This window comes from Conger conger, chromosome 11, assembly GCF_963514075.1.
Source record: "Conger conger chromosome 11, fConCon1.1, whole genome shotgun sequence".
In the NCBI taxonomy this organism is placed as follows: Eukaryota; Metazoa; Chordata; class Actinopteri; order Anguilliformes; family Congridae; genus Conger; species Conger conger.
In genome coordinates this window covers 27582149-27605887 of record NC_083770.1, presented here as the reverse complement: position 1 = coordinate 27605887, position 23739 = coordinate 27582149, and the positions used below count along the sequence as shown (strand labels likewise).

Below are 23739 nucleotides of genomic sequence, written 5' to 3'. Positions count from 1 at the left end.
TGAGAAAACAATTTTTCTGTCATAAAAACCTGCTGTTCCACACAAAGGGTAATTGCTCCACCCTGTGTTCATGTTGAGAATTGCAGACCTCCCAACTGGTTATTTTGTGGCTTTGCCTGAGCCATCTTTTCCCCATTAGAAGCACTGTGCTGTCCTTTTCACCAATACATATATCTATTTCTTCCTTGCCGAGGGTGATCCTGAAGAGACCAATAGACAAGAATGATGACCCATAAGCACAAGATAAGTGTTGTTAAATCAATTTCATTATATTTTGGTTATAGCCATGTAACAAACATTGGAAAATGGTTACTTTATCAAACATGTAAAGGCATGGTCCCCAGAACAGCTGAGAGAATAAGCGGAGATCATGGACGCGGAGCCTGAGGATCTCCGTGCTTCTCTGAGGCCCTCTACTTCTCCCTTCCACACAGCTCCAGCAGGATGTGGCGGTAATCCCCTGATGCATCAGACTGCAATACGAACATCACTCAGCCTGTCATCTGCTTTGTGATGAGGACTGATTCATTTATTTTAAATGAACAGGTATTTAACTTCACTGTTTTAACATGTTGTTTTTTCAGATGACAGGTGAAACTTGACAGTATGAAGATTAGTTTTATTTTAAACGCTAACTGACCAGTTTTTATAGTCTCAGAGCTGTGCACCAGCACCAGTGCACCAGCTGGTTTTGTAAACTGGGTGATACCTGTGGCATAGAAACTCACCTTGATGAAGGAGTACAGGGTCTTATTGTACTTCTTGAAGAACTGCTCCTTGATGTCCTCCATGTCGACTTCAGCACGAGACACCATCAGTCGGATCAGGGCATCATCATTGGTCCCCATACCCTATAGACAGGTGCATAAAGAACTGTCAACTACCTCTCTCACACTAGCAACCCCTCCCTTCCTCTTTCATACCCGCTTTCTCTAAATCTCAATCTCTCTCTCTCTCTCTCTCTCTCTGTCTCACTCTCTAGGGAACTCTCTCTCTCTCTAACAACAATTAATATTAACTCAGTTATATATTAACACGAGAAGGCACAGTAAATGAAACCAATACAAGTAAGCATACCAAGATGTATACAGAATTACCTTCATGGACTTGTACAAGCGCTCAGCAAAGAATGCTGGCCTGCTTCTGATGCAGCCGACTGTAAAACATAGTCAAGCACAATGTGAAATCATCCTACGAAGACAAAGTACTGTCTTTTCTTTGCCACTAACATTACAGAATACAAAGAGACACAGAATATTTGTCTGTCAAATTAATAGATTGACACTTGCCATATATTCCAGGCCTGTATAATCAAATTAGTTGCTTCAGTAGCCAGAGGGCGTAAAATGTTTCAATATATAATGTTTCAGAGAATACAGATAAGATGATGTTTCAATTTCTATGATCACTGTGGGCCACAGCTGTCTCAATGAAAGCATATTTTAACTGGATATCTACATAACAGAAAATAGACTCCCTTGAGAATTTCCCTAATTACATTGCAGGCTTTTCACTCCTTAAAGATGTGGAATGATTGTGCTTTACTGAGAGCTTTGATGAGACATGAATGTGTTGCACAAAGCTGCGTGTCCAACAGAAAGTTTCCAGTGTCTCCCCATGGGAGTTCCTTGAGGCAGAAGAGTGAATAACAAAATGGCCATATGCCTTCGGACACAAAGAAGTAATGTAACTTGCTAAGTTACTCTGCTTACCGGTGCATACTAAGTATCTTTATTCATCTGCCGGTATAGTGGCTGAGTCTGCATTTCTTTAGTACTCTGTTCTGGGGCTTTGTAGTTACCACTGTAATTTGCACTTAAATGTCTCTACTATGCCATAATATCCACTGTTAAATGAATATGTGTAAAATGTAATGTAAACATAACATGTAAATTATTATATATATTTAAAGGATTTTCTGGAACTGACCAACTGCCAGAAAGACGTCCTCCAGGTTGCCTGACATCTCCCTCTTGATGCTATCCTCAATCTCTCGTCCAGAGATGTTCTTGTATTCCTCAAACACTGGAGAAAGCACATTACTATCACACAGCCAGACAGTCCACATGGTACACTCTAATCCATAGACACACAAATGGTCAGGTTCAAATGTCTTCATCATACAGTATCAATAGAGTCACACTTTCCCATTTCAATTGTAGAACTATGACAAATAGCCAATTGCTCACTACCACCACCAGGTGTCAATGTAGCTCCTATAGTATCATTCTTTTTCTTTTTCTTTTTACATTATATAATTTTAAACATATAATAATAATAATAATAATAATAATAATAATAATAATAATAATTAATAATAATACAGGCAACGTGTTTTTAATTTGTGGTGCCTTTTATCAGTAATATATAAATACACATTAGTATATTCATTTTGTAGTGCAGGTGAGTTGGTCAGTCTGTGCTTTGTGAGTGAAGGTGGGGGCTGTACCTCGGAGCAGATGTTTCCTGCTCCTCACACACAGCACAGACAGGAACTTGACCTCGTCTGTGCCCCAGCAGGCCTCTCCTGCCTCGAATATGTCCTATACGCACAGCAACACAAAGCACAAACCGTGTCACAGCCTGCCTTAATTCCAGCGTTACAGGCCTCTCCTGCCTCGAGTATGTCCTATACGCACAGCAACAAAGCACAAACCGTGTCACAGCCTGCCTTAATGCCAGCGTTACAGGCCTCTCCTGCCTCGAGTATGTCCTATATGCACAGCAACAAAGCACAAACCGTGTCACAGCCTGCCTTAATGCCAGCGTTACAGGCCTCTCCTGCCTCGAGTATGTCCTATACGCACAGCAACAAAGCACAAACCGTGGCACAGCCTGCCTTAATGTCAGTGTTACAGGCCTCTCCTGCCTCGAGTATGTCCTATATGCACAGCAACAAAGCACAAACCGTGGCACAGCCTGCCTTAACGGCAGCACTACAGGACCTCCTGCTGCTGCTGCGTCTCTGGGACACAGTGCTCACCTTGGCATCCTTCAGAGCTCGAGCCTCATCGAACGTATCACTCGAGTCACGCCCTGCCTGTCAGTCAAAGGCACAGATATCAGTGATGTTACAGAAACTACATTTGAAAATACACATATTGTGTATGTGTGTGTATGTGTAACGGCAACCAACAAGCAAACAAATAAAGAAGTAAATAACTTCCCTGTACCTGCTGGTACATTTCAGCAATGGCCACTGAATCACTCTGATAATCCAAACATTGTATCCAACTAATTCGCTTTCTAGCTTTGTTTACGTTGCTATGTTATTCTTTTTATGATGTTTGATGCAACAAAAGCTATATTTTTATTGCCAGTGTGTTCCACATTTTCAATCATCTGTACATTTGATACACATAGCCAGTGAAGATCTCTGAAGATGAAGATGAAAATAAGAAAGCTATCAGATTATTTTAGTTTTCTTTTTTTCGAAAGGAATTATTTCTACATTTTATTTAGCAATATAAAAACCATCACCATAAGTGGTTCCAAGCTCAGTAAGGCTGTATGTTAAAAGAGAGAATTCTAAGAAGCAGAAGGACTAGCTGAGAGAAAACTACAGTACAATTTTTAAATCAATTCTCCTGAGTGGATTGTCCAGAGGAGACAACAAGGGCAGACAGAAAGATTGTTGTTTGCATTCCTGTGAATCCTGACTCCACATTACTCTACTGTACCAGTAGAAATATTCAATACTGGCCTCTGAGCTGAGGTGTTGCTGCAGAAATTGTGGCATTGTATGTCAGTGGTAAGTGTGCATCCTCACCGTAAGAAGGGACACCAGAACTCTCTGGAACATTCCAGAAGTGTCACTGCAGATGTCATCCTCCAAGCTGTCGCCATATTCTGCATAATACAGGAAAAGTTGTTTATGCACTTTTCACATATGTTCGTATCCTAGTGTTATCACAAATAACTGCCCATTACAAAAACTTGAAATGTGAATTATGAAAGCAAAATTGGTAAACCATATATCTGCAGATATTATTTCGTAATTAATGTCCCTGCATACTGTTGTTGTACCTTTCTTGTAAACTTCAGTGAAGGCCTTGATTTCTTCATTAGTTCTAGAAGCCAGAATTTCAATGAGACATGCCTCATCTGTTCCTGCGCCCTGTCAGGGAATAACAGTGAAAGTGGTATCATCATCAGCAGAGTCTGGAGAGAAGGCACATTCGATCCCCTGTATCAATGTCATCACTGTTATATGAGCCCAGGGGGCACTCTGCCAATCACGATTGAAAATAAGGTGAAACCATCTGCAGGCACCTGCTTCTCATTGATCTTCTCCTTTCTGATGCCATATGTTCTGAAGCAGTATTGTACTGTATCTCTGCATATCAGTCTTTGACATATTAAATGTGAACAGTAATGTACTGTATCTCTACATCTCAGTCTTTGCCATATTCAGTGTGAACTGTATGTATTCTCTGTATATGCAGCACCTCCCTCTCAACAAATTCAGTAAAAGATGTGTCCATTATTTACTTCCATATTGAATACTGTCTTGTTGTTCACATCCAAATAGTTTGTCAGCAAATGTCTGATATGATTGGTCCCTCTCCTTGACCCCTGACCTTGATGGCATTCCTCAGCTCATAGGCGTCGTACGCAGGTGCGGTCATCATCAACCCCACAACCACCTTCCTGAAGTTCCCTGACAGCTCACTCTTCAGATCGTCCATGATGTCCTGGTGGAGACAGACACACACAAACACACACACAGCAACTCTATGAGTCCTTATTGCTTAGTTTACTGAGAAAAAGCACAACAACATTCCATTGACTGTAATGTATGAATAAGACTGGAATTTGTATTCATTGTTGCCAACCTTGGCCAGAAATGCAAGGTTGTATGTGGCTTATTATGGGAATTGCATAATCCAATCTGACTCCATTCCGTGCTGTATAACACTCGCATAATGGATATGGCATGGCCCAGGTTTAGAATCAGGCCAGAGAATGCTGTACTTTTGCCATTTTCCCTAATGACTCACCTCCATCCCTTCAGCTGAAACATAGTCCTTGTGCTATCAGCACAATCATACCTTTTGTGCTCAGAAATCGGTGTGTACAGCCCTCTGCGACCCAGTTAACCGCTGTGGTGTGACATGGGCTGTTTGCTCAAGGAGATGGTGAGTGAGAGGCATGACTACGAAATCGATGAGGACCGAATGCTGGTACCACTGCTGTGCGCATATCTTGAGGGTGTTAGAGATTGCCGAGAGGAAGACAGGATGGAACAGGTTCTTGGATTCATGCAGAAAAAGGGGACACTTGGAATGTTTAAGGAACAGCTGGCACCATTTTGGTGCTTACACTGTGGCATTGGCTAAGGATAAATGATGCTTTTTGTGACATGTATTCTGTCATTGTTGTTCAATGACCGGTTCGGTAATGCACTTATTTTACGTTGCTTTGGCTTAAATAAATGTAATGTAATATATTGCATAGAGACACTGGATGGTGACCATGGTGAGTGGGACAGAGGGGTTTAGTAGGGAAGGAAAGTCAGGTTCCGTAGAGGCATGATTCCAGGTGTCCAGCTGAGCAGGGCAGCTCTCAGCCAAAGTCCCATTATGCTCTCAGGTCCACATACTCTGTGTTTTGAGCATTGGCGAGGCTCGGTGTGAAATTAAGAATGCTCGGCCCATGTCTCCTTTGCGTTACAAAAGCACAACAAACTATTTGCTGTCAAGAAGTGAAATCTGGAGGAGAATTCACTCATTGAATCAATGTAACTGCAAAGTATTCTACAAATAACCAACCTAGGTACAATATGCCTTCGATCCCCAGGAAAAGTATCGTGAAACACTCCACACATCAATTTTTTAACAATTCTCCTCTCACTGTTATCTTGTAAGTTCAGTGCTGTTAGATAAAGCTTTTTACCAGTTCATGGATTTAATCATTATAAATCATTGACTTACTGATGGCCATGACAGACATAGCCAGTTACTTTATAACTCCCTTTCACTTCCTACTGGTACGGACTTATAATTCATTGTTCACAGTTGTTTCAGCAGTTAGTCATAAATAATTCCTGGTGAGGTAGATGTTGACTTGATCGATATGCAAACCTGTGTCTGTACTCACTACAATCACCGTTACTGCATTAGACTTAATGATTAACCCCTGGCTCACATCACACGATGGGGAGGGGACCATTGCTGACAGTATTCTTTTGTTTGCACTCAGTGAATCTCCACTCCTCATCCCTTATATACACAAAAGTCTTCCACACATAGTTTTCCCACTCGTACCAATAACCTCACAGCAGTCTCGCATGGGCCTTAGGGAGGCATGACACGTCTGCTTCTGCAAAGGCTTGCCATGTTTCTCGGTCCCTGAACCCTCCCAGCCACACCTCATGCTCAGTGCTCACACCACATAATTTCAGTTCAACTTTTCACAGGATTGCCTGCTTTCAACCAAAATACTTTATGCGATTTCTCCAAAACTGGTCACCAACAACGGTCCAACAAAAATAATTATAAGTGTAGATTTCTCTCTTGTGAATACATAATAATTGTTGTGGTATTTTAATACATCTTTATTTAATGACTGAATGATATGCTGACTGGTAGTCACATGTCTGGCCATATTGCAATTCTGGTAAATGACATAGGACCAATTTGACCCTGTTACAATTAACTCTGGACAAAAAAAACATCTGATCAGGAATTGATTCAGAATGGAGAAATTGACTGCTTCTTTGTGATGCTGTTGGAGAATTGTAGTGTGGCATGAATGGACAACTGCTTGCTGATATATTAGGTGGTAGATGGTTGGTTACAGCACAACCAACACACGTCACTCATCAGAATGGGCCAATATCCAACAGTGGAAGATGTGACATTAAAAGAACATTTCCCACCTTCCCTACTGATCTCTTGAAGTGGTCTTTGATATCCTGCCTCTGATGGATTGTGCGATGTGCCAGGACCTCACTGATGGCAGCTTCATCAGTGCCTGAGAGGGGAATATCATGTTAATTTCACATGTGAAGCAGCCTGCCTCCAATACACCACTGGTTCAAGGTTACATTGAGGTAATGGCTCTAATTGAATAGCTTGATTGAACAGCAGGATAATGCTAACTGTAAAATATGATTTAAGAATAGTTCACGTTTCTAAATCACTTTAAGTAACTGCATACATTGAATACATAATACATACATACATACATACATACATAACATTCTCACAACTTTAAAGCACACTGTGTAGTAAATGCAATTGCAATATGCATATCTGTGAAATTGTGGTCTGAGCAGTATTCAAGACTTAACTTCTGATGCTGCCAATCTGTGCATTGACAATGTGCAGCCTGTTCAACAGTCAACATCATTCAGTCTCAGTAAAGGGACCTCTGTGCGCCAGTCTATATGCCCATTATAGTGCTCAACATCTGCTACAATGCCCTTCACTATGCTGTCTGCAGTAAATACATCTCACACTGAAATCAAGTGGAATCAGTTAGCATCCATTAGATAAGATTGCATGCCAAGCCTGCTCCCAGACTGCACATTTTACGAAAACAAACTTTTATCAAGCTAGTTTCAGAATAAACAAGCTCCTGAAACTGTGCTGTCCTGAAGGCTTTTGGATTTCCATTGGAGCCTCTAAATATTTTCCAAGCTTCAAATTTGAAATTTGTTTCAAAAACTAATACTTAATCCTCAAGTTCAATGTTCTTCCTCCACTCCCTTCCACTGAGGTCTGTCATATGTATAAACCCACAGAGATGGCATTATATGGTCCATTGAGCACCAAAGAAAAAGTATGTTTAGTTTACAGAACTATATAGTACTATTCCATTTAAAAATTATATTCTCATTTCTAAGTGGAGTCATAAATGATGTATGTGATAACATTTCTGAAATAACAGACATTGTTTAGGAGAAACTGACACATTCATTTCAGTATCCCCTATCAATACAAATTACATTACATTAATGGCATTTGGCAGACGCTCTTATCCAGAGCGACATACAGTTGATTAGACTAAGCAGGAGACAATCCTCCCCTGGAGCAATGCAGGGTTAAGAGCCTTGCTCAAGGGCCCAACGGCTGTGCTGATCTTACTGTGGCTACAGACGGGGATTGAACCACCGACCTTGCGGGTCCCAGTCATGTACTTTAACCACTACGCTACAGGCCGGCCAAATGCTTTTCTCCAGTATCGTTTTGCTACAAATCACACCTAATGTAATGACCATTACTGTATGTTGCTCCAAATCTTGGCAATAACTGTTGACTTTACCCAAACCATTTAGTGCTTAACAGCTATTTTTTCCCATCTACCCACCCATGTAATAAACTGCCTGCGCCTTATCAGTTAGTCATTAACCAGAATACACTGCATCTGTCTGGGAGTTTATCTCTGAAATGAGTGGCCCATTCATTTTACTTTCATTTTTGCACAATGAATGTGTATGATCGTGGCCCTGTTTCCCCCAAAATCTGCATTTAATCTACACCAAGATTTTATGCATCCAAATAATTTACTCATTCATCGAAACCTGTGTACAAATGTGTGATATCACTGGGGAGTGGGCCTGCAAACCTTTCTCTAGTTTTCTAGTCTATACTGTAATTAGAATTTTACTTTTTATATTTGTTGTAATAAATTTTGTTTTCCAGGGTGGGGCCATCTGATATATGGTGACAGCACATTTTGGCAATGGAGAGGGGGCCAATCGAAGTTTGTAAGTCACAAGGGATAAGATGCATGTGTTACAGAGGGGCTGAAAACAGAACTATTAGGGCCAAAGCTAAAGTCAACTCCACCCTGATGCCATCTGTCTGTTCAAAAGCACTCGGGAACAGAGCTCAGTTAAGCAGGCCAGCACACTGTCCTTATTAAATCAAATACCGTGAGGGAGACATTGATTATGGGATTTCTGCTTTTGCCTACAGTTTAGGACAGACTTACTAAAGGTTTTAGCACTTACAAAATTTGGTGGAGAAAATCACCTGACAATGCATAACTCAAATTCCCTCCTGCCTATTCTGTCTACCATTATCTGTATGGCTTCACAGCTAACCACACAATAGAGAGGTAGAAGAAGCATAATAATCTGTCCTCTCTCGATTGAATGTGATCTCTGTTTTGTTTAATTCAGTTCATGCTTTTGAAAATTGGTATCTCAGGCAAGGCCCAAAATGGTTCTCCTCATATCTTCCTGATCATACTTATCATGTGAGCTTGCATGGGTTCAGTCTCAGCCAGCTGGGATCCATTGTTAGTCACCACCTGTTTTCTTTGTATGCAAAATCCCTTGGCCCAACTGTATCCTCCAGTGACTTCTCCTACCACTGCTATGGAGATGATACTTAGCCTTTCTCTCCTATCCAAGCATGTGATGCGCATATTATCTTATTCATTCAAGCTTTCTCTAATGATATTTCCAGTTGGATGAATCAACAATCAACAACTATATCTACTGCACCAGCTACATCCAACCAGCCACCCCCCCCCCCCAAAAAAAAAAAAAATACTCTCAATAACTTTTAAACATTACATTGAAGATGTCTGCTGTAGTTCTGAATGCATACCGTTTTCACCGCAACACTTAGCCAGAACTATGAGAATCCATGCCTTTCTCAGTATCATTGCAAGCGTTACCTTACTTTTTTGCATGTCAAACAAGAAAAGAGCAAGCCATGCTCTACTGTAAATGTTTCAGTGTCTCAGACAATGAAAGTTCACACTTCTGCTCAATGATGGTTATTTTCACAGACACAATGGTGTCCCTCACCAGCCCCTTTCATGGCCCCTCTCAGCTTCTCCACATCTTCGTCAGGATGGAACTTGGTGGCAGCTGTCACCGTTCCTCGATTACCCTTCTGTGGAGGGACACAAAGTGACACTCGACCCCCATAGAACTCTGGACACACAATGGCACGGCCAAGACCCACGACACATGGCTACATACTGAAAAATGTACAGAGGATCCACATAATTGTATAAATAAGCAAGGATTAAGGGCTCAAGGGACTAAATGACAAAGTGCAGTGTAAGTGAAAATGCTACAATTACAGTCTGGGTGACAGGAGGTTGAGCAAAACTTCCTGTGCTTAGAATGGAAACACAGAGGGTAAAGGAGTATTTACCAGCTCATACATTCACTCTGACCTGAGAGAGGATTCAGCACATGCTGCCCCTATATACAATGGAACTACAATATTGTATCTTTTATCCTATGATCATTCAATAATCTTTTAGGCACTGCTTTCATGAAGGTTCATTGCAAGGTCAGGAACTCTTCTCCAAACTCAACTTTAATCTGGTGATGCCAAAGGCAAACAAAGACATCAGCAAAAACTGAAACACTTACCATTGCCATGGTAACAAAAAGAGAGTTTCAAAGGTCGAACTGAGGAAACTGAAATAGGAAACAGGAGCAATTAGTCTGGGTGAAACAGTGCTGATCCTTCTTTCAAAATAATTATTCATATGCAGGTTTTAAGGTGCCAGTGTAACTATTTTATGTCTCCACAATGCTTAATTAACTTTGAATAATGCATTTAGTTGTGCTTTAATATTATGCGTTATATGTTACATTATTTTAGGTTTGGGCATGATTCATTAATTTTTACAAAGACCTCCCTTACATTACAAAATTAAAAAGACTATTATTTTTTGTTTAAAAGAAGGGCAACTTTATTACTTACACCGATTTTTTGTAAACTAAACATTGCATCAATCAGTAAGGTGAACAGCTGTGTCCCATCATAGCTGTTACTATAGCTGTGTATTGGAGCCCAGCCAGAACATTGTATTGACCAAATGGCATCCAAGGACCAGAAATACCTTTTTATCATTTTTAATAAGTAAACTAACTGAAAAAACATGAGCTATGTCGACACATTCAGTAGCATAGACATTCATTTTCACCAACATTACCAAACACTTACTAATTACCATGCTTATCAAGAAACTTACCTGTACTTACATCACATTGGCGACTATGGCTCTGTTTTAGCCCTGGCCTATAATATCGGATTACCTGCTTAAACAAGTACCCACATTAACATACTGGCCACTCCATAAACAAATTATACAGGTATCAAATTCCAGCCTAAGGCTTTCCTCAATTTTGAACATGTGACAGTTAATGGAGTCTGAGAGATGATCAGATGGACACAGTTTAATTTAAGCAGACAATAGATGTTCATAAGTCACTATGACAGCAAATACATTGAATTGACAAGACACATCTTGAGTCCTCATTTAAAATTAACATGAATGAACAGGAAAGGAGACTCAATGTATTCTTTATGAGCAATTCATCTTTCCTTCAGTAATATGAACACATAACAAAAGCTTCACCAAATATTGCATATGAAAGTTATACAAAGCTGAAATTACATGTGAATCCAAATTATTATGCAAATGTAAAATGAGTGTACACTGAAAAAGGAAAAAAGATTATTTGTAAACTGCACCTGTGGTATGACATCTTTACAAGGTTTACAAAGTTTATGCAAAGTTCTTATAAAATCATAATAATTTAACAAGATAACAAGATACCTACCAAGGTACTGTTCCTTATTGCATACTATTTTCAGACAATATTGATTTGTATGTTTTTTATTTGCATTCTTTGAACTGTCATCCTTGTTTTGGGATTTTTTATTTTATCTTTATCTTTTTTTTGCTCATAGTCAAATAAACATGCACTGGAGATTCTGTTTGATGGGTTGACTAATTGATTAATAAACTGAACATTATTGATACAGTGCATGCATATTTTACTTAACACATTGTAAGTCTTTAAAATTTTGGCCTAATGTATTGCAACACACCTGCAGCATTGGTGATGGCCTAGGAATTGTAATGGTGCTAGGAAAAAACATATTCTTGCAACTTGCAATAAACACTGCAGCAAGGTTGTGTTGCAAGTTTTGGGCAGAGCTAAAAAATGTCTCAGTTATTGTTCATTCAGAACTCTGTATTTGTATGAATCCTTCAAACTCCCAAGGGATCACACGACTTCTGAATTATCCTGGGATGCTCAACTAAATTAATTGTAATAATAAATTAGTTTTCAAATCAGAATCTCCCAACCAATGTTTTAACTGTATGCACTGTGCATCTCTCAGTCTTCCAAAACACCTGATGTACACTAGGACTTTGCGAGTAAGCAATTTAAAATCTTTATTATCGGGGAGCCGCGACAGGATGAAGCAACAGTGCATCTAAAATGTTCTTAAAATGTTCTTGAGAGAACTCACTTTACATGTATGGAAACCTGAAAACCTGCTTTCACTAGTAACCCAAAAGTATTTTTACAAAACGGGAAGCAGAATTGTTTTTGCTGCTTTGATTTACCAAGATCTGGCACCAGAATGACAAAGCCACCGCAGGCTACGTTGTTTGAATTTCCTACAATAGACTAACATTAAAAGTAGGAATATGGATATCCCGTAATACCATGGTAACTGAACATAAGCAAAGTAACTAGGTGCATTGTACAATTAATCAACATTTTTCCATCACACATGCAAGACTGAAATAGGCTCAATCAAAAGAAGTCAGTTCAAGAAGAGGAGCAGTCATGTGACAGGGCTACGATTATTAACATTCGCCGTAGCCTACTATCTTAAAAAATGTTAAATTATTTTGGCAGAATAGACTGTGGCTAATGACAGGCATCGGCATGTCAAAACTAAACTTGCTAATAAAACAATGGACATTTCGATTCTGGCTTACTGACTCTAAAAAAACAACCTTACTGAAATGTTAACTAACTTTATGTTACAGAAAAAAACGTGCGTCTGGACGAGGCTAAACACTCACCTGACAGTTCACCGGAACGTCCTATGCAGCCTATAGAACGGTAAAAGCTCTGGGGCGGACGCAAAGAACAACCACTGGGTTTTATGTGCAATACTTGGTGGGTGTGTTGCGTTGACGTCTCCAATTACATTTCGTCCCTGTAATAATTTGCTTGCTTGCTTATAGTGTGACTAGCAAATAAATAAAGGGGTACCAACACGAAATTACCATATTCTTTCTTTTTTTTCCCCTCTTGTCTAATCATCTGGATACAATAAAATATATTTTAATGCAAATTATCACTGAAGTCCACTGGGGTTTGGAGGCTGCCGCCCATATGTTATGCAAAGCATCCTCACTGGAAGCACAGGTGCTCAACAAGCAACAGTTCTGATGCTCAAAACCATCCACCCGATTGTTGGTAAATGTAAACCTGCCAGACAATGACAGTGACATAACACTGAGCTAGAAATACATGCAATTGTTTTCTCTATCTCTTCAATTGCTGAATGTATCTTTATTTAACTTATATAACTTATATAACTTATTTTGGCAACAGTTCTGGAAGGCTGAAGAATGGAAACATCCTGATGGAAACTGCTTGTAAGTGTATGATGTAGCCTATGCTGAGTGGCAAAAACAACATTTCTGTATAGCCTATAACTGCTTTAAAGGAGGGAAGAGTAAAATACATTTTTGTATATCTGTTTGAATATAATTTCCCATAGAATATTTGTTCTTAAAGAAGAGTGGTTGTCTGGCAGTTCTGGTTCGACCCCCCAGAGTGTGTCCCTGAGCAAGACACCTAACCCCCAATTGAATGAGAGGCAATTGTAAAGCACTTTGGATTAAAGTGCAGTCCATATTTTTCTCAACAACTCAATTAATCTGAGTGCTCAGTTTCAGAATTTTGTAAAAGTATTTTCATTACTGTAATTGTATTAAGACACTCTAGCTACAAAACCGTGGAACTGGAACTGCTGTTATAGTTGAATCACACATGTACTGAAATCACACCACTGAGACGAAAGGGAACAGGGAAATAGGGAACGACTGGCTTACACACGTGGCTGCTGATACTCTGACTTTATTTGTGGTAACCCTCATTGGTTGCTATTCTCCATTTGTGCTCTGTGGGTATTGATGTTTGCTAAATGAATATTGCTGTGCGCAAACAGAAATGTCTATATGTGTGATCCGTGTCTCAGAGATTTTGTGTCATTTTGGGAATGGGAGAGGGTTTTTTAAATATGGAAAGCTCCCAGAACATCTGGGAGATTAACTAAATGTGTATAACAATAGAAAAAACTAAAAAGCCGGGTGAGGCAGCTTCTCTGTAGAGAACTGTCCTCATCCCACATCTGGGAATGAGCACAGGGGTCATATTTTTGACTGTCATTAACCAATCAACTTGTAATATCTACAGTTGAGCAGGTGTCATACATGGCTGATGAGTCAATGGAATTTCAGGCCAGTGAACGGGACCCAGACCTTTGTTGGTTCTAATGAATAAGGTGAGCAAATCCACAATATGCAACTATAGGAACTGTATGTTTGAGGTTTGGCTGCCTAGTAAACCTCATACTGAAACTAACTCACTAACTAACTCATCATGAACATAAATTTATCATAATTAAATGATAAAGTTAACATAATTAAATAGAATGAAAAATATTGTCCATAGTTGGGAAATTATTATTTATCATATTCAGTATTGGTCAGAATTTTGATATCAGTGCACTGTGACCCTGACCAAGAATAACCGGTTGGATCATGGATGCCTGGATGACTAAACATACAACTGAGTTTCAGTTCAGGGATTTATCAAACAGCAAGCAAGAATTAGGGGAGAAGTCAAGACATTCAACAGTAAAAATCCTCAGCAATATATTAACATCTGGGTCATGAGAAACAAAAAAAACTTCTAAATTTAAACATTCTTTCAAATCTCTCCACCTCAGCAATAACAGAAGCCTGGGCAAGCAACCAGACACTTCTTCAATCATAAATGAATCAGATGAACAATGTGCATGTTGTGAAACAAGGATTGTCATCTGCTTATCATTAAACTGCACCAGCAATGGCATAGAATGATAGGTATTGAACAAGTAATGTGTGGCGATAGCTACTCTAATTTAACTCAGTGCGGTATGCAGTAATGAGTTTTGACCAGTAGGCAATTTTTCAGCAATGCAAGGCTTGCAAATAGCTGCTGGGAGAGGAATGACTTTCAGAGATTTTGTATCTTAGGGGAAACATATTTAACTGTATATATGCAGATTATGAAAAAGTAAAACCTAGACGGTGCGAACCTGACAAATGAGTAAATAATAAAGGATTGGTTTCACAACTTGCTGAACAATAACTGTCACTTGGTTTTTTCAACGAACAGCTGTTTCGATAACAATAGATTTATTGCAATATTTCTCAACCAGTGTATCATCAGAGCTGACAGGTGAGCCATGGACATTTTTTTACATTGAACATATGTGTGAGATTTTGGAACATTTAATGGTCCATGGGATAGTGGTGTGCCATGGACTTTTGCCATGGAAGTGTGTGGTTGCAGAAAAACACCCTCACCAGATACCTGCACATTTGTAGCAACTGAAGTGAGCAGAATTCTTCCCTTTTATAGGGCCTTTATATAGTGCCCTCAAAACAGGTCCCTCTCCAAGGGTCACCTGGCAGATCCTTCTGCGCTCTGTGACTTTTAAACAGAGCTCATCGATCGACAAAAGTTTTAATGGCTGCAAACTGTTGTATTGGTAGTGTCAGGTATGTTAGGCTTGGTATGCAATGCAAAAACAGACTGTTTCCAGATCCATTTCTCTATTAAAGAAATTCTCTCAGCTCCCTCCCCTTTTTCCCTCAGAGTTACTTGTACCTGTGACAGATCACCCATTCCCTGTACTGGTCTAACATCCAGTTTAACAGCCAAGACTGCTGCCCTTATCCATCTCCTGCTGTCAATCACAAAAGTCTGACAGACCCTTTTTTATTAGTAATGAGCCAGTGTGAAAAGACTGGTACTGCTTCCACCAAGAGCTAGTCTAAACTCAACAGTCCAAAATTAGACCTTGGCAACCGCATGCCAAGTTAACAAAATGAAATTATAAACGGATCATGAACCAGATAAAACTATTTAACTTGTTTTCAATAAAAACAGCTGTCAACCAAAGCCAAAACTAAATGCAAAATCCAGAAAACATTCTAGAAAAAGTCTCCAGAGTGACTACAGTGTAAAGGCAGAAATCCTACTGCCAACCTCAGTCCAACACGCTACCACTGGCAGAATACCTCTGGGACTACAGTCCATCCCAGAAAAGCTCAGCAGTGCTCCTTGTATCTCCTTGGTGGGTCTACGCATGTTAATTTGTGCCACAGCATTGACACAAGCAAATTGTTCATAATTAATACCTATCCTCTACAGTAAATGACAGTTTGGTTAGAAGCCATCTTCATTTATCCAACCTTGCCTAGATTTGGTTGAGAACTCCATCCCAGTTCTAACTGGCACCCCATCTTCACCTAAAAACACTGAGTATCTGATTTTTTAAAATTCCATTTTAACCATCCAGGCAAAACAGGAGGTAGAGTATTGGTCTAGTTACTCAGTTCTATTGATGCTCTTTCAAACCATGTAGGACAATTGGTCAATTTACATAGCTATTTCTTACAATAACTCTGATGTCACCAGCATAAGTTATAGCCATCATGTACAGGCTTTATGTACACATGGGGAACATTCCTGTTAGAGATGTGCTTTTTAGCAGAACGAGTTGAGTGCCCCAGAGATGACCACTGGCTGAAATATATGCTTTCCATCCATGATCAATTTCCTTCCTGGCTCTCCCCATGTTAGATCAACTTTTGTTTTCATAAATGTCTGAATTAGACACTCAATTGTATGATTAGTAACTTTACTGTGCCACTGGAGTGCCTATGAGGACCCCTGGTGGATAACCAATACAAGTTTAAATCCCCAGGTCACATGGTAGAGACAAATTGGTGGCCCTAAGCTCTCTCCAATGTCTGAAATGCTGGAGTAGGAATGTGACACCACTCTTTGAGAAGAAATAAATGATCCCATCCTTGGAATATATTTTGAAAAGTATATATTTATATTTGGATATTATGGATGCACTCAGTATGATGTACAGTTGTATGGATCATTCAGTTGAATTAACTTTTTCGAAAGTATCAAGAATGTTCAGCAAAATTTAATTTCTGCTCACTGAAAAATATTAGGGATGTTTTATTTTTTCATACTGTTAGTATCCTCTAATATCTATTTTTCTGTACAAATATTTCCCCCAGTACACAACTTGGAATAGCTGAAACTTGTAATTGTCATAAAATTACTTGTATATGTTTTCACTATTTGATATGCTATATGATTTAATTTGTTCTTTGGGCAAAATGTGATCCCATATTTTCCGTAAAATATAGCACTGTGTGTAGTTCTAGCAGCCACTTAAAAGGATATGTGACATACTGAATAATCGCATTATTCTTCAGTAGTGTCTGTGCTGAAACAGGAAGACAACAATACGCTGTATAAAACAGCCCTTTAAAGGTGAGACATTTTGAGTGACAGGTGGCAAATAAAAATATATTGCCAAGATTTAAATATCAATAATAGACTGAATAAACAACCCTATTGGATTTATACCCCATGATATTACTATTAAATAGCCTAACTATAAAACAAACCTCAAGAATGAAATTTGATTCAGTGACGATGACGTTGGCGAGTGGTGACGTTATGAAAAATAGAATTGTAAAAAAACTGCCATTGTTGAAGATTTCAAATGTAGTGTAACAGCGACCTCCTCGGGATTGTTGAACATTTTGTAAATATTTTTTTGTCAATGAGATTGGATTTACAAAGCTGCTGACAGCCAAGCAAACCTACAGGAAGTCCAGTGGTAAATTTGAAATTTGTGAATAGCAGCCAATAAAAACGAATGCATGATAATACCTTTGGATATGTAATTTGCATGCCTATGGATATATGCGGTACTGGATTTCATATAGACATGTAGCATACTCTTTTTTGCTATGGTCATCTAAGCAAAGAGTTATATGTGTTTAAGCAGGTTGCCATTCATTCCGTAGTAAGGTTTAGAAGGAGACGCTACTTATAAAATAGGTAGCCTAGGCTATTTACTAATTGAAATAGCGATCAGTAATTTGCACATAAGATATAATTAAAATAGTTCTTAAACTTTAGAATCAATCCATGATTACTTTCTTTTACATTATCTTTATCTTTAGCTAATTAAAATGAGACATACAAGATTACGTCTCGGGTCGTTGTAAACCTGCCAAAATGGTCCAAACATGGATTGTGTGCGTCATGTTCAGTGAGACAAAACCAGCTACAACTACCCTTAAAAACACGTAGTTTACAGTTCAATTTCATTACGTTTCGTCTGTTGTAATTTACTGAAAATAAATGTTAGCTAAACGAATCTTCTTTTCATTGAAGGGAGTTGTAGTTTTCTATCTTCTGGAAGTGAGGGGGTTGTCTGATGTGGTCGTGATGCCTTTTCTCCTCCCTCTTCCGTATCTTCTTGCCCCGGAGCGGGACTACAATTACCAGGTTTCGTCAGGAATCGACAGTAATTCAGATTATCGTATTTATTTGTATTTCCCGAATTTAGTAACGTCCATAGCAATTTACAAAGATCATTTGATCGCAGGTTAAAATGTAAAGTATATACATTATATCCCTGATTTCCTGTTTTGTAGCATTTCCTGGTACGGGGATGAGCAGCTCAGCTGTTTTTTTAAGAAGAGCAAACCAGGCATTGAATTAGCTAGTAATCAATATCAAGGGAAGGGAAGGAAATACTCAAAGAAGACTGTAAACACAGACCGTTAAAGTGTTACATTGAATGGAAGTACTGGATTAAGATGTTTCCAATTGCAACATTTGCTGCCTGTAACTGTCCAAACTGGAGCTTGGTTTTTTAGCTAGCTAGCTAGTTAGCTAGCCACATAGGTAGCTAATCATTGCAGCGGTTTTGCTACTTTAGCTCGCTAGATGACATGCATCTGCTGTTTTATTTATTAAGGCACCATGGATTCAGATGATTGAATGTGCTTTTAAAAGGAAAAGAAAGGAAATATAGCTACAATCACGTAGATCGCTGTTAGCTAACTGAATGACTATTATTCATTAGTGAGCTAGCCATCTTGCTAGTTTAGCTTGGTAGCTGGCTAATCAACACTATCAGACAATCGAAGCAGCTGCGGCTTTAACCGGATTAACCAGTTAGATGTTTATATTATTTTTATATTTTCTTATTGATTTTTGCTTTGAACGTAACAGTCAATTGGTCCGCTTGCCAGCTAACTGTCTTCGTGGATTTGAAGGGTCTGATCAATTTAACCTTGGTTTAGAGTTGGTTTGCTGGTGACAGGTAGCTTACGTTATCAATATAAAGGGATACTGACAGTCTGGTATTGACCTCTGTTTTGTCAACTGATAAAATACTGTTTCTTTGTGACTTGTTCATTTTACTTGTAATACAAAGTGTTACTCCGTTGTTAAGCACTAGCTACATAGGCTAGCGTTAGCTTGTCTAAACGGTCTCTGTGCCATCGCTAGCTGGAACGCTAACAACGTTGTCGTGTTATTTTGACCACATACGCTTCTGAAGCTGGCGGCTTTGAGCGATAACCCAATTATCGATAACTTATTTTCTTGATAATTGAGGTAATTTTCCGCAATAACGAGAGGATGAAGAAGTTTTTTGATTCTCGACGCGAGCTGGTAAGCTCTGGGCCTGGTTCTGGAGCTGGCGGTGGAGGCAGTGGGTCCAGTAGCGGTGGCAGTTTCATCGGAAGGGTTTTCACTATCGGGAGGTACCAGGTCACCGTGGACGAGACTCTAGCTGAAGGTAAGATAATTCGTGTTTGCTAACTTGCACTAGTACTTCGTCTTTATTGATCTTCGTGTTTGAATCTGCTCAGGTCTTTCTCTCCATAGTCTAATCATAGTGTAAAGTTAGGCCTTTCATACTTGTAATTCGTCGGCTGGCAAATTTACCATTATTTAATAGGCTAGTTACCAAGGAATATGACCTGCATGCTAGTGGTTCTCAAGTAATGTGTTCAGCTAACTCTTAACTCAAAGCTTATTTCCAGTTTTTATCAATTATCAGATGAACAGACCATGTGCTCAAATTTTTGGATTCAGTGTTCAAATTACATGATACTTATTGATTGTCCCTGTTAGCCTGGATAAGAGTCATGTATGATATCCATTAGCCAAAAGAGTTCTGGACATCCTGTGGCTTTACACGTGGTTTCCTCTCCATACGTTCCTTTCAGGTTCTGCGTCCTGGATCTTTGTCAGACTTTGAACATTGTAATTGGCAAGCCATGATAACAGGGAGAACTAGTGAAGTGTCAAACAGTATGAAATGTCCAAAACAAATCACTGCTCTTTATCACAGAGTTGTGCTGTGTTGTCTATAACTTTGTCAGAATCATGTCTTTAGGCAGCATTGACTTTTCTTTTATCATTGATTGATGGGGGGCTTTGGAATACATGTTGACCCCATCACTTTTTCAGTATACCTACTTTGCCTTTATTTGGACTCTGTTGACTTGATATAGGCCCAATGGTTCTGTGCTTGAAATGTGCTGTTTTACTGACAATAAGTCTGGGAAGGTCACTGCTTATTAGACCTTAAATGAAGTGGTTGCATACTGGTAAAATCGTATAGGCTTACAGGAGAACATTTAGACTGCAACAACAATGTTAAGAATGTAATTTTAGTCGGGACTGCTAATTGATGACCCTGATGAGATGATTAGTTTCGAAGCGGACGTGAGGATTAAGTTGCCTGTTTCTTGGAGAAGGCGGGCCGTGGGCTGCTGGCACTTGCCACTGGGATTCCCAAAATGTCCTTCGGCTGGAGTTCCTAGCTTTCCGCCAGACTCATTATCCCTGTAGTGAGAGAGAGCAGGAACTTCACTGTCCATTCTCACTCCATTAAATCACGCTGCTAAAGAGCAGATTACTCACCCTGTGTCTAATGAGCTTTCAGGACTCCAAAGTTTTAGCCGTAGTGTGCAGGCACCCCTACCCCCCCACAATCAGGGCCTTTGATCTAAATATCTGAGGGTTTATCATTGTTTGAACACATGAGAGATCTCGTTTGGCTGAAAGAATTCAGATGTTGCTTCAAAAACACTGCAGTCTGCCAGATAGCTAATTGAGCTCAAAGCCTAAAATGGAAAGGCTTGCTCCCAGCAAGACATGGAAGTTTATTTGAGTAACAACTGTGCTGGCTGTCTGAACCGCTGCCATTTCCTTCTTTTCCCTCCTTTGCGGTGTGAGGCAGCTGCCTTAATGTTCCTGTTGCTGCTGATGAATCGGAGACCTACCCAACCATCCCTAACACCTCCAGTATCACCCCCCGGGGGCCCCTCAGCTAGTCAATCTCACTTCCTGCCACGCAGCAGGTCAGGTGGTGGGCTTGCTTTCTGGGCCCCTTCCTGTTGCCAAGCCAATGGTTAAGTGTTTGTTTTTCCGGTCACCCAATGTGTGTGTGACATCGCTGGAAATTTATGCTGATGCTGCCTCGTTTCTTACATGACCACCCCCCTCACCCAGCTTCTAGGACATACGCTGCTACACCTGTTTAAAAACAGGAAAGAAAAAAGGATTGAATCCCCTCCCCTTCCCTTTTGAGGCTTTTGTTCTTTGCAGCTGTCGCCTCATTCAAAGTCTTACCCAGGTCATGGAATTTTGTTTTGATTTCATGTGGAAGGTTTGGGTTGCTGTTGCTGGAGGATCTGTTGGTCAACGTGTCTGTCAGAGACAGGCACGCAAGTCACCCCTGGCATCCCAAGGCTGCTGTGTTAAAGTACTGCTGAGTCACTGCTCTTTGAGAGCTGGAGTGAGGTGTGGACGGGGCACGGTGCCCGAGCTCAGGCTGCTGCGCCACGCTGATGTCTCCATGTCGTGTCTAAGCCTCAAGCCCTCTGGAGCATGCAAGGCACTCAAACCCGACCTGACGATCCGTATATCCACACATCCACGCTGAACGCTTTTATTTATTATTCCCCTTTAACATCATGAGGTTTGGATCGACTCATTGTCTGACATCCAACAGCCTTGCCTCACTTTGTTATTCTTGTTGTGAATTTAGGAATGTTTCAGCCACTTTATCGGAATATAGAGTAGAGGATAACGATTCCGAAAGTAGCCATTTTCTGTTGGCTGTCAGGAGGTACTACCTCTGCAATGACCACCTCTCCAAGCTATTGGCCGCCTGAGAGCATGGCTTTTACGATTAGTCAGATTGGAGTGGGAGGGGCATCAAAGCTTTGAAGGACAGTGGTTTGTTTTCCTGTGCAACATGAAACCAGAGGCATGCGCTTCTGATGCGTGTGTTCAGAAAACAAGAGCTTTAGCCTTATAGCTGCTGTTGCTAGTGTGAAGGCACAGTTTTATTCCTGCAATCAGTGTCAATGCCCCAAGAGGCTTAACACTCCCCCCTGCAGAGCTCATTACATTTCACACATTTTTGCTCTAGGTGTTGTCTTGTGGCTTTGCATAACATTCATAGCTATGGATGATCCAACAGATACTGTATATTGCACAGTTTCTATTCTGAGGTGGATCAGTGATGTCAAGGAAGTGTTCTGGGCAGTAGACTGTCTGCCAGATGCAGAGGCATAGGGTTGATGGCTGTAATTGTCTTCATTTCACAGCCAATTTATTTCTATCGAACTCTGAGGGGTGCCAAATACTGGCTGACAACAACGTTCAAGCCCTCTCAAAATGACAGCCGTCTTTATCTTCCTCTCTGGCAGGAGTTCTTATGGTCGATTCCTCAAACCGAACCTGTCACTCCATCCACTAGAGAGCCTCTGTCATCTACGCTGTGGCCTGAGGCTCTGTGGTCCACACTGTGGCCTGCCTGTGGCTCTGTGGTCCACACTGTGGCCTGCCTGTGGCTCTGTGGTCCACACTGTGGCCTGCCTGTGGCTCTGTGGTCCACACTGTGGCCTGCCTGTGGCTCTGTGGTCCACACTGTGGCCTGCCTGTGGCCATTGATGGGAGGGAGAATAAACGCAGTGAATTCTGAGCTCTCCAGCATTTTGTGTCTGTGCCGTGTCATGGCCGAAGGAGCAAGGGGAGCACTGGGGGGGACCGCAGCCCAGAGCCGCAGAGAGCGTGGTGCTTCCCGTTAACCGAGAAGGCCCGCTGCTGAATAATGGATGGGCAGCGGGTGATTTATTCATTGCTGATACGGACGTGTTCCATCTGCCAGGTCCGAGCCTGCGGCCCTCTGCTGCCGGCTGACTCCCCTCTGACCCTGAGGCTGCGCCTCCGTGTCGCCTCCCCCGCCCCCCACTGGGTCCCAAATGGCTTCTGTCCAGAAGGCAGGAGTGCTGTGCAGGAGACGAGGTGGCAAACAGGCACAAGGACCTCTGGCTATGTCTCTGACCAGGGCAGCTGCCAATTTACACACAAGTCTGTATTATTTAGAAAGGCATCTGAGCAAGTGCAGTGTGCACTGTTTCTCTCTGAGAGGGTAACCTAGAGATGAGATTAAATTCAGGCCAGGTTACCTGCCGTTTTAACCTCACTGTCTTCACTCGCACCGGGTCTGATGTCCGTTTGTCCCGTTGTGTCAAACCTTGGGCAGTGACGTGTGTTCAGCTTGGGCCAACGTTCGGGTTCAGGCAGTCCTCAATTTCTTTATTCTGGCCTTGTGTGGTTTCTCTCCTGGCGGTGCTGTGCAGTAGTCATGTTCAAAAAGGGAAATAGCTGGAATGTTTTTGCAGGGATCGTGTTTGAGGCTCTTGGTTTTCCAGAGGTGCAGCTCTGTGTGGGTTGACTGCAGTTGTTTTCTCAGATGGTTCTGGGTTTGGGGGGCGTGTAACAGTTTTGTGACGTTTGTGGGAATGTCAGGTGCT

The 23739-nt window shown here is 40.7% G+C and overlaps 2 protein-coding genes across 10 annotated transcripts in view; one reads left to right on the top strand and one right to left on the bottom strand.

Annotated features, from left to right (window-relative positions):
* Positions 1 to 258: 258 nt before the first annotated feature.
* LOC133140626 (annexin A4-like) lies at positions 259 to 12914 on the bottom strand. Its single transcript, XM_061260692.1, has 13 exons — positions 12811 to 12914; positions 10346 to 10393; positions 9767 to 9854; positions 6881 to 6975; positions 4581 to 4694; positions 4027 to 4117; positions 3770 to 3849; positions 2984 to 3040; positions 2450 to 2543; positions 1930 to 2025; positions 1098 to 1156; positions 729 to 851; positions 259 to 473 (listed from the first exon to the last, which is right to left on the bottom strand). Exons 2-13 carry the CDS (start codon positions 10352 to 10354, stop codon positions 414 to 416), a joined length of 966 nt encoding a protein of 321 aa, XP_061116676.1. The 5' UTR covers positions 10355 to 10393; positions 12811 to 12914; the 3' UTR covers positions 259 to 413.
* Positions 12915 to 18372: 5458 nt separating this feature from the next.
* The window catches only part of LOC133141209 (AP2-associated protein kinase 1-like), a 46859-nt gene continuing 41492 nt past the window's right edge, over positions 18373 to 23739 (top strand). For all 9 annotated transcript variants that reach the window (XM_061261672.1, XM_061261674.1, XM_061261669.1 and 6 more), the window contains exon 1: positions 18373 to 19700. In XM_061261672.1, coding sequence (XP_061117656.1) covers positions 19541 to 19700 — 160 coding nt within the window. In that variant the 5' untranslated portion in view covers positions 18373 to 19540. The remainder of the gene's footprint in view (positions 19701 to 23739) is intronic.